Source organism: Arachis ipaensis, chromosome B03 (assembly GCF_000816755.2).
Source record: "Arachis ipaensis cultivar K30076 chromosome B03, Araip1.1, whole genome shotgun sequence".
NCBI classification, from domain to species: domain Eukaryota; kingdom Viridiplantae; phylum Streptophyta; class Magnoliopsida; order Fabales; family Fabaceae; genus Arachis; species Arachis ipaensis.
Genome location: NC_029787.2, coordinates 23,866,002 through 23,877,849, shown reverse-complemented (window position 1 = coordinate 23,877,849; position 11,848 = coordinate 23,866,002). Strand labels below are relative to the sequence as shown.

Below are 11,848 nucleotides of genomic sequence, written 5' to 3'. Positions count from 1 at the left end.
ACTAATAATATTATAATTATCTTCCTAGCAAAGAAAATATCACTAAAATTTAACAAATATATTATGCTTAATATGTGATTATTATTGTTACACTATTTACTGTTTTTAGAAACTAAGCAACTTTAATTAATGCTTTGGCTTTGGTTTTTGGTTGCCTTAAGTTGTATAGTAACAACTAACAAGAATGGGAAGGATAATTGAGAAGGTAAAGGAAACGGAGATGACAAGGAAATAGTGCATACTCGAATATGGCAACAACACTCTTTGTATAAAGGTACCTACGTTAAAGGTAACTGCCCCAATGGCACAGGACATCGGTGCCCGTTATCTAATTTCGTGGATAATCACAAAAAGAAAAAAGTGGTTTGTTTTATAGAGAGATATTCCTGCCCCAAAACACATGGAGATGTTGAATCCAAATATCCCAATTGTTCTTTCTTTTGGGGCATAGAAATTAAAAGATTCCCAGCCATGTGTAACAAGATTTTATCGCTAGCCCAATATTTTAAATAAAAAGTTATACAAATTACTATTTGTAATCCAACTTTTCATACGTAACTATCAAGTAAATTTACTACGCCAGATGAAAATTGAGGGGAAAAAATAGCAACAATGTAAGTTTTGATTAATTTGATAAGAACAACCGGAGGTAGCACATTTTTTTTTGGTTCAGAGAGCAAGAAAGAAGGATAAGCTGTATGTAGTATGGAACCAAACAAAATTCAGGCTTTGACAAGATAATTTTTTCAAAAAAAGAATTGGCATTTTATTTCTTCAGAAGTTATATGAGCATTGTTTTTATAAGTGGTAAACAATTAGTATATTTGATTTAATTTTTACAAGAACATTTAGGTAATTATATAAGAAATATATACAATTTTTTTTTAAAAAAAATCTCCACCCCACTTTTTTTTCATTTTTTCCTTTTGAACTTTATTGCATAACACAACGAGACAAGCCACAAAATACAAATATATAATTTGTCCAAATCTATCTACCTTCTTAGATCATATATATGTTATTCAAAAATAAAACAATCCAATTAGGGTTAATTTTTTTGGATATTGGATAAAAATGGGTGTAATTCTTTAATATTGGAAGTTATGGTGTTTTAAAAAATTTTGGGGGCTATAGAATTCGCAGAGTGCAAATTGTCAAATTAATTTTTTTTAATTTATAAAGACAATACACAGACTACGTATTGTATTATTTTAATATTAATTACAATACGCAGACTGCTATTGTATTATTTTAATATTAAATTACAATACACGGTCTGCGTATTGACAATACACGGTCTGCGTATTGTCAGTACAATACGTGTTCTGCGTATTGTGCTTACACAGAACAGCGCCCCCAGATTACTGTAAAATTCTATTTTTTGTAACATTAACGTAAAACTCTCTTCACTCTTCCATATTAAAATAAAAAATCCTCCAATTAGGGGTGTGCATGGCCGGGCCGGGACGGAGCCGGCTCCGAACATTTTAGGAGCTAATTTGGTGTGATTTCATCGAATTTAAGATCGGGTAAGGGTCTAAAAAATAGACTCGGTCATTATTTCGGGTCGGGTACAGGCCATAGCTCGGGTCACCCGAACTCAGACCGGTGGCCCGGTCATCATACACAATTAATATTTTGTGTTATTAGTGATGAATGATGTCTATTCTTATGTGGAATTTAAGTATTATAAATCTTAATATTTTGTGTTATTAGTCATTATAAGACTATAAGTTAATGTTTTATGTTTAAAATGTATAAGATTTTAGACTAATGTATAATATTGTGTTATTTGTATTGATTTAAATATTTGGTGTTATTAGACAATATTAGTATTGATTGTGGTTATGCTTTAATTTTAGAGAATTGTTGGTTCTTATTATATTTTTTTAAGTGAATTTTACCATGTCAAATAATTGTTGAAGTCTTGAAAATTTAGATATTTTTATATGCTAACTTTTTTTTTTTTTAACAAAGATAGGAGACTCGAACCCGCAACCTCTTAATTGAGTATGGGGAGACTATGCCATTTGAGCTATTACTCATTGGCGCTAATTTGGAAAGATAGGAGACTCGAACCCGCAACCTCTTAATTGAGTATGGGGAGTCTATGCCATTTGAGCTATTACTCATTGGCGCTAACTTACAAGAAGGTATCAAGGTAATGTAATGTTAACGGTCCAGTTTTTACCCAGTTTTTACCCAATATAATCGTGATCCGAAAGTATGTAGGTTTTATCGGATCTAGAGTCAGATTCGAGTCTAACAAATATGCCCATTATATATTTCGGGCGAATCTGATTCACATCACACCCAATTTCACCCGACTCATAAACACCCCTAAATTCAATATTTCACAAGATGTTTTTTTTTTTTCAAAATTTATTTTGTCAAAAATAAAATATTTTGGGTCAACAACTTTTTGCTGGTACAAGCAATTTTTTCTGAACTGTTAGATTTTTAACGGATTGGACCATCGTTTAAAGATTTTTATACAGGTCCAAACTTAATACTTTAATAGCAAACTGAATCAAACAAATCGTTGATTTATCAAATTTCCGGCTGAATCGGACGGTCTGATCGGATTCGGATAACAATGGTAAAATAGTAATTTTGTAAAAATGACGTTGACTTGGCGAGTAGAACGTAAGCCGTAAGGACAAAGATGCACACGTGTACGGACATCTTAATGCCTCAAGAAGCTGAATGCCTACTGTGCACGTTTTCTCTTCGTTCATCCTCGTATTGTAAACATAACCGCCGCAAAAGGTCATAAAACTCCTTTTATAACTTTATCCAAGCTTTTCTTTCTCCTAACCCTTTTCGTGTTACAATTGCACATCTTATCTTTCTTCCTCCCTTTAAATAGCAATTCAATTGGCTGAACATGTTGATTGATGGTCTCTTAATTCTCTGCTTCTACGAACAGGTAAGCTCTGACATCTCTTTCTATGCCCAAATTAGCTATCCTCTATGTTAATTTGTAGTACTTTTTTATCATCAAAATCTCTTTCCTTTGTTGATTTTCTATTTTTTCTTATTATAATTTGGTGTTTTTGTTTGTTTATTTTGTTTTACTTCTTATTTTAGATGTCCCTAATCCAATTTCTTCTATTTTTTGCTGATGTTTGGTGTACGAAAAAGATGAAAAAATTGTGTGGCTTAAATTATCCGAAGGGTTTGATATGGGTTCAAGGATGCAGGTTTGTTAGTTAGAGACTAGTAGTTTTGTTGGTAGGTAAGAAAGTGGGGCAGTGGGAAGTTGGAGCTTTTAAGTTTGGCATTATTAGACAAAGACTTTTTTAATTGAATTTCCATTAATGCTCTTGTTTAATTGATTTTCTTTTTTTTTTTTCCAATCCATTTTATGTATTTGTTATAACTTATAACACTCTTTAATCAAGATACTTTCATGACTCCGTTGGATACTTTGTTTCTGATTTCTTGCAGACAATCAGGTAGAAGTAGAACCACCATCAGACAGTGTCTGGACTTAGTAATATTCTAGAAAAGGATATAGGATATACTATGATCACTATGGATGTGAAAGGCATAACTTGGGTGGGAAATATATACAAGAAATTTGAGAATATGTGCCTGGAAGCTGAAGATATAATCTGCGAGGTATGGCTCCCTTTTCGAATAATCTTGACCTATGTTAAACATATTGATTGTTTTAAATGGAAGGATAACTTAGATTACCCTAATAAGTGCACATGTCTTTGCTTCACCATGTATCATAATACGATTTGTTTTTGCACTGCAGTGCATTGCTTGGAATTAGGTTCACTCAATTCTAATATGAGGGGGTTAAAATAGTCATAATTTTGAAGGAGAAAGAAAAACTACAGCTTTGTTTTTCAAAATAGGATGCCATTTTTTTTTTTTTGTAAAAAGGAAAATTTACTTAAAAACGAACCTTAGAAAATTTGCAAAGGAAAAAGTTGCAGAAATATTCATTATCTTCATTTTCAAAGGCTCACACACATTTCTGAATGTTTAATGCAACTGTTTGCTAATTTTTTTCCCCGTTTTCTATTAGTGGTGATTTATGACAAGCTTGTGGTCTCTATCTGTTAACAGTAGTTGGTTTAACTGTTCTAAACACTGATGGCTCCAACTCTTGCATTGATTGACAATTATAATGGCTGTTATATCTCTTATTTCTGTTTTTTTCATTGAGAAATAGGATGCAGTTAAATATATAGAGAATCAGATGCAGACTGTTGGCACGAATGTTAAAAAGTTATATTCAGATGTTATGCGAGATTTCATTCCTCCATGTTCCTATGATTTGGATGAAAAAGAAGCCTCTGGACCTGTAGATCAATACATTGATGCTTGGTTATTTGAAAGGCCATTTCAAAGTTTGAAGCAAAAACCTATGAAGGAAGATTTCAAACAAAAGAAATATGATTCGGGAATTCATCATGATAGCAATAATGATACCATTCGTGCTGCATCTGATGATGGAACTTGTCATTCTGATGCTATGTTCATATCATCTTCTAGAAGTTCGGTCAGAAGAAGAAACTTCATTTCACATTCAAGACATTATGTTGAGACCACGAATATCAAATCGAATATTCGTATCGATGGAAATCAAGTAAATAAAAGAGTTGTTGCATCCAAGAAATTCGATAAAACCCCTCTGGCAGAAACAAATGTATGCAGGGCATCCCAATCTTGTGAGACCTCGAATGAAGATATAAGTCCTGCAGTTGGTGATTCAAAGCCGCCTTCATCTGAAGTTACAAGGTGTTCCTCCATAGCAGACTCTTGTATCGAAATTGAAAATGCTAGTTCTGAACAATCCCCCAATGTTCCGGAATTCACCAAATCAGGTGAGCTTATGAGAATCACTTTGTTATAGTTTCAGAATTTTCCTTGTCATTTTTGTTTTCTCACTTTCGGCTTCAGCTCTGATGGACTTTCTTGATAACTATATTGTTTCACTTGTAGGGTTATCTTCCGATAGAACAATACAGGCTGATGATTGTTCTTCCAGCATGGTAGTGATATCTCATCCAGGTATTAATTCATATCGTTATGAAATATGAAGTAGTTGGTTTAAATACTCACTGTATGTATGTATGTATGTATGACTTTCTGACATCTCACTTCAGTGTTAATGGCGCCCAAACAAGCCCTTCATCTTCAAGCCAGAATCACTTTATATCTTGGTTTCTTTTAAGTATTTGATTTATCCCTTTTATGGGTGCTAGAGAGGCGTCGAGATGAAAAGCTACAACCAGTATATTTATGGTTTATAATTATATAAGATAGCAAGCAAACTTTTGTGGATGAGAATGGTAATGAGAGACTCCTACCACTTTATGGGATTCCTTCGAGTCAGGATGGGTTAGTAAGGTTTTTGGTAATAGTACCTGTGTGCTAGGGGATCCACTGGGATCCCAATAATAAAAGTATGCTGATCTTTCACGGTCACTTAGTTTGGTCGAGATATCGACTTGCTTCCCTTTTTGCACTATAAACCAATGTTATAATTTTCTTGATTTCCCTAGTGACTTCAATTTTGTGTTACTTTTACAAGTGGGTTGTGTGTAATAACGTTACACAGGTTTGTTAGTGCAACCTCTGCCACTATTTTAGGTTTGTTTGTGTCTTCACTATGCAACTCAACCCAGAACTTGTACTCATTTAGGACCTCAAAATTTCAAATAACACACATAAATGATAAATTTATATTTTTGGTTGTAATCAAAATTGCATGGAGAGTCAAGATTCGTTTAATCTGTCATAGGTTTATATTTGTTCTCAAGTTCGTAGCGATGAGACTTCACATAATCCTTCATCCCTGGCACCTATTAGCGAACGATTCAATTTCATATTTTTCTTGTGCATGGTAACTCGTCATTTTAAAAATTCCAAGTACATGAATTTCTGAATTAACAACACTTGATGAAGGGCACAAAACCATGCAACAAGATAATCTGAATCTCGAGGAAACTTGTGTTATGGTGACTGGAGACGAACTTAAATTAGTTCCCAAGGTAGGCGATAGTTCGAAGACTAACAAGGTACACACTCTCGTCCCGAAAATTCCTCCTCTATTCAGTACATACACAATCATGTCTAATCGAAATACTCTTCCTTTTAAAAGAAATCGAGGCGGCGAGTCTTTTCGCTGGCGAAGAAGTCTGCAAGAAAGCAAGAATATGAAGAGCTTGCAGCATGGCATGGGAACGGTGAAAAACTAAATGGAGATTGTGTGGAGAAATTAGATCCACTTCCTAGCATTTCTGAACCTGAGTGGGAGCTTCTCTAGTTTTCAACCTTTCATAATTGAAAACCTCTCCTTATAGGTCTTATGGAGGTTGAGATTTCATTGTGGAATTCCAAGAATCAAGATGCTAATAATATTTGAATTCATGATATATATGTCATCACTAGTTTCTTCTTATCGCCCAAACTTTCTTCCTTCTTTTATCTATTTCATGCTCACAGAAAATAGGAAGGGAAAGAACCTAAAAACATTGTATAGCCACTAAATTGTAAATATTGAATGTATCTTATTTCCATATTCTCCACCAATTGTTGTGTAATTTGCATGCCTTTTCTTACTCATACTATTGTCCTTGAATGTTCATTGAATTAGTAAGCGTCAATACTTATTTTTATCGATATTTTCTCTAAATAATATAATAATGTTATTTCTATTTTTTCTTCCTCAGATTAAGTTGGGTATAAAAAAAATTTAAAAATAACAACTCATGTGGCATTAGGGAAACATCAAAATAGGCAAGGCATATTTGGCTGTACGCGACCACATGGTTTAACTTGGATTAAAATAACAACTAAATGTAATAAAGCAACTTGGACGATCTATGGCGGAACATGACTTAAAATTTGGGGGAAGGTGATAAAAATGGATGTTGTAATTTTCATAAAATAGGTTTAGTTTTATTAATTTAGAGGTTTGGTAGTCTTTCTAAACTTATAAATAAGTCTCTACCTTAAAAATTTATAATTAAGTCTTCATAGCTTATGAAAAATTTTAATTATGCCCTTATTATTACAAAAGAAGTTAAAAAAAAAAAGAATATTCCTAACATTTACTTGTAAGAATTAAATTGAAAAAAATATAAATAATAAGAACTTAATTGCAAATTAGATTTTATTGTATATATCAAAGTTGTTTTTAAGAAAAAAAAATTAAAGAAAACTCTAATGATTTATCCTTTGTACTTATAAAAGTATAATGGAAGAATTCAATTTTCTTAAAAATTATAAAATTAAACATATTATCTTTTAGTATGTTGTTTATTCAATGATATGAAATTTTTTTATTACGTTCCTAAGAGCATATCTAAGAATTACTCTATTTCTTTTAACATTTATGTAATTACAAAGACTTCATTACAAATTTTTATAGTGTGTAAAAATTTAATTACAAATTTTTAAAGTGTAGTAACTTATTTACAAATTTAATAAAATTATGGAAACTTCTAGATTGATTAACCTATTGCAAAATTACTAAAATTATAGAAACTTGTAGATTTATTAAACCTATATTTGATTAAGTATAAATTAGCAATTACACAAGAGTAGCTTTAACGAATTATCATTCGAACAAAATCCACTTTATTGAACTCAGTTTGAAGAAAATGTCTCCCAAAATACATGCAATCTCCATAGAATCTTCATCCTAACGAAAAGTCCTCGTTTAAGAACACACTTCCTCAAGACCCCTTCCTATACAACAAATCCAATATTTGATAATAAAAAGATGGCAAATAAAATCCTTACTCCAGCAAATTATGCAAAGGAACTTGCAGATATTGTATGCTCTCATTAACATAACTGTGAACTCATCAAGCTTTAATACGGATGGTAAATGCACCTGAAGAATTATTTAGAAAAAGCATACCGATTATTCAGAAACAAACATTAAATATTACTTCCTTACTTTCACATTGAGCAAAGATAAATGCTTTGAAACTACATCTTTGAGAGAAACAAAAGAAATAAACAAAACATGCGTTGCTATCAATGGCAGATTGGCAGTGACAGGCTGACAGCACGAAATACTCCACACAAAAATTATAAATAAATTTATCCAATAATGTTAATATCTCTGATTAAGTACACCTACAATAGTTGTCTCATTTTCGGGGTCTAATGGACATAGTAACAACAAAGAACCTGCTAATCTTACATGCTTTTTTCAGATATAAACAAGCAAGGCAAGCTCAAATAAAACTCAATTTTTATGTCCATTGTCAATACTAGTGACATTGTGACAGATATTTTGAAACGAGCAGAGTACTTATTAAGTAACAATACCCTCATATTCTTAAATTGTAAAATGTCCTTTGACATCTCTTCTTCTCTATGGATCTTTTTTTTTTCTAATGAATTTTCTTCCTTCTAACCCTTACATAGCCTGCACCTTTTTTAACCATATTCAAACAGATGAAGTGATTTCACAAAGCAATCTCACCCCCTATGTCAGATAATCATAATTTGACCATAATTTAATATTACTTAACTTACAAGGTGTTTGTGTGTGTGTGTGTGTGAGAGAGAGAGAGAGAGAGAGAGAGAGAAGTACGTACATGTTGGAAGGGTTAATATATCTGCAGAAACGGCACAAAGAATTCCCAGGTTTGTAAGAAATCCCCTAAGGATGCCACATGGGAAATAAAGATGCATTTTCATTGCATGTGTTGCCTTGTTCCCAGCTGTAGGAGATGTAATATCTTCGGGTGACTTACCACTATCAGCTAATGGATCAATTGACATTCGCGCAAGCCAGCAAAATTTATTATCTTGCAATACAAAGGTACCCTGCAGCAAATCAAACGATAAACCATTCCAATCTAAATTGATATGACGAGTTGACTGCGAGTTATGAGTTTATCTGTGATCTTAACACACCCTATGGTTTGTCCTCAAGTTGTCTACATGCTTCTTAAAGAGCTCAAGCCAAAAATCCTTGCAAATGAACTTGATGGCTTCCAGATGGTCATTGAATCGTGGCCGCTCCATGGTGTACCTGATCAGAGTGTGTTAAGAACACACCCACATTTTTTTTCCAATTCATTAATATTTCAGGATTAACAACTGCAAAGAGACATTGTGTAGAATAGATATAGAAGAAGCACATTGAAATGATTTTAAAGGCTTAATTTTGCATTTCATACTTACCATGGCGCCATTTGTTTATGCATCTTCATTTGCAGGTTACCTCTTTGGTGAAGTGGTCCTACTTATGAAAAGCATAAAGGGATTGATAACCCAACTTATGCTTCCAAAATTAAAAGTAAAACATTACTCTCTACAATATCTATGTTTGTTATAGTCATCTGAGATTTAAAGCACAATTTTACCAAACACTATATTTGTGCCTTTTGCAAATTGTGACCAACTTTTGCTTTGTTTTACTAAACAAAACAAACTATAACTTTTGAAGAACAGTTTTAAAAAGATGAAAGAGCTCAACAACTTTCTAAGAATCACAACAATACCAAACCCACTTGATAACAGATCTGCAGGAACAAATTCTAGTACAGACAAACAATAGTTTTAAGGTAGGGAAATCGAAACCATGGAACTGTTTTACCTTTCAGAGAGCTGGTGACCAACCTGGTATCCAATAGCCTCGATTCTGCGAGCAGCAAGATCATGCTTATTAGGGTAGAATCGGTTGCAATAGCACGAAACCACCTCTGTCAACAGGCTATCCAAACAACTCTCTGAAACTTCTCTCACCATTCTCAGTCTTTTAACTCGCAGGAATGAAAGAACCAGAATCACTATGCACTCTCAATCTAATTATGCTTTGCTTCCCTAATGGTGAATCTTGAACACAAAAGAGTATGGAAATGAATTGAGGTTGCAAATATATTACACTAACTGCTAATGTGCCCAGCACAATTAGAGAAATAAAGGTCAGATGAAGTAGAGAAAGAATTAAGTGACAATTGTTATAATCATTCTTTCTAATCATCTAAAGCGCCAAGAATTAGGCACGTGAATCATTTAAGCATTATTAATTAAAAAAAAAACACAAACGTATAATGGTAATATTTTTTCCATTATTGATGTATATGGTTTGGAACTTGATCTGCTTTTTTATTACATTTACATTCTGTGACTGAAAGAAGTTCTATGATTCATTTCTTTTCATACTAACATATAGTCTTTGCAATTTTTTTTCCAGTTACAGTTACAATATAGACGAATCACAATGATGTTCACTAGGAATAGAAGACATGACATAATTTAGAGTTTCTTTAAGAAATTACTTCTAAAAAAACATCATGAATATTGTGCCATTCAGATACAGTTTCTTTGTCCATTAATCATCTTTTAAGAATTTATATATATTCTATTTTAATTTCATTTTATTTTAAACTTCATTAAATACCAAATACAAATTGCATCATCTTATAAAACTAAAACCTAGCTAGCACAAGTGCAATGCAGCAATGTATCAATAAAAAAAAAAGAGCCATAAAGGAAGATTCCAATATATGCACAAGCAGAATATAAGAATAATCACAAAAGATGAATATCCAAAAGAGAATAAATAAAACAACAAATCATGAATCAAATAATAGCGCAAGAGTGAGTGGGTGATTGATTTGTTTACGTAGGAGAAAATGTGCGTCGAAACCGTGTCTGAATTGCTACGAAATGCCCGGTCCCAATGGGGCGAGAATACCTTAAATATCAATAAAGGCTAAATGAGCCTAGTGGCAAAGCTTGTAACATGTCTAAGGGCAAGGGTTGAAGCCCATTCAGGCACCATAGGAAGCCGCTTGGTGTGACCCAACCAATTCAGTTGGGCTGGTTTTTGTCGGATTATTTAACCAGTTCTACCAGTTCTCATACTTGAACGTTCGTAAAGGTGAATTAGATTGGTTTGAGTTTGGTTTGTCAATTTTTCAGTCAAATTGGACAATTGATTTGATTTTTATGTATACCTTAAGACATAGACATTAAATTAAATATATAGATATATATTATAATTTATTTGTATTGTGTTTGCTAAAATATTAAACAAGACACAATAAAATTAAAAAAAAATAAGTCTATATTATCCCTTAATAAATTTTTTTACACAAAAAAAAGAAATATATCATTCACTACTACTATCACCACCTCTATTCATAGTTGTCAGAACCGAACCGGTGATCGAATCGGTCAGGTTACTGGGTAACTGGGTTACTGGTTCAATCGGTGGATCACTGGTTGAACTGATAGAACCGGTCGTACGTAAATAAAAAATATAAAATAGAAAAAAATTGAATAAAGTGACAATTAGGTCTATCCTTAAAATTTTTTACTTCAAATTAATTAGCCCTTGAAAAAAAAAAATATCAATTTAGTCCTTCAAGATAGTAAACAATGAACATATTACATCCTTCCATTAATTTTTCATGTGAAATTTAGTGGTGATGCTTAGATGTCTCTACTAATTAGTCTTAAGTCGAAATCTTCGAAGACCTACTAACTCAATACTCTAAAAAATTTAAAATAAATATCTTTACTAACATTTTAATATGTAAATGTAAATATTAAAATATTTGATACTTATTTTAATAATTCTATAAATTCTAAAGAAACGCAGATATGTTAAAAGGAGAAAAAAAAAAGGCGACAGATGAAAAAGGCAGCAAAGATGAAAAGTGTAACACCTTACCACACAGAACTTTACGCCTAGGACGTAAATCAAGGGTGGTAAGGCGCTACGACCTTTAAAAACAAAAATACCTACATATATAACAAGGATAATATAAGTAAGAGTCTTGAAAAAGAAGTTAAGCAAAGCGAAACAGAAAATCGCATCACTCACGATCAGATACACGTAAAATGGATA

General features: G+C 32.4%; 2 protein-coding genes across 4 annotated transcripts; one reads left to right on the top strand and one right to left on the bottom strand.

Moving 5' to 3' along the window:
• On the top strand, positions 3,487 to 6,586 carry LOC107630012 (the record flags this gene model as incomplete). Its single annotated transcript, XM_016333005.2, is given in 5 exon segments — positions 3,487 to 3,624; positions 4,190 to 4,844; positions 4,963 to 5,031; positions 5,929 to 6,041; positions 6,125 to 6,586. Coding segments are annotated over 5 exon segments (1,098 nt in total). The 3' UTR covers positions 6,290 to 6,586.
• On the bottom strand, positions 7,506 to 10,687 carry LOC107634295 (trafficking protein particle complex subunit 6B-like). Of its 3 annotated transcripts, none has more exons than XM_021118462.1 (5): positions 9,587 to 9,671; positions 9,172 to 9,229; positions 8,902 to 9,019; positions 8,580 to 8,811; positions 7,506 to 7,864 (listed from the first exon to the last, which is right to left on the bottom strand). In XM_021118462.1, the coding sequence occupies exons 1-5, from the start codon at positions 9,648 to 9,650 to the stop codon at positions 7,836 to 7,838; spliced, it is 501 nt and encodes a 166-aa protein (XP_020974121.1). In that variant the 5' UTR covers positions 9,651 to 9,671; the 3' UTR covers positions 7,506 to 7,835. The 3 variants fall into 3 exon arrangements, with proteins under 3 accessions (XP_020974121.1, XP_016193322.1, XP_020974120.1); XM_016337836.2 differs by lacking the exon at positions 9,172 to 9,229 and adding an exon at positions 10,624 to 10,687 and having other exon boundaries at positions 7,511 to 7,864; positions 9,587 to 9,826; XM_021118461.1 differs by lacking the exon at positions 9,172 to 9,229 and having other exon boundaries at positions 7,511 to 7,716; positions 9,587 to 10,464.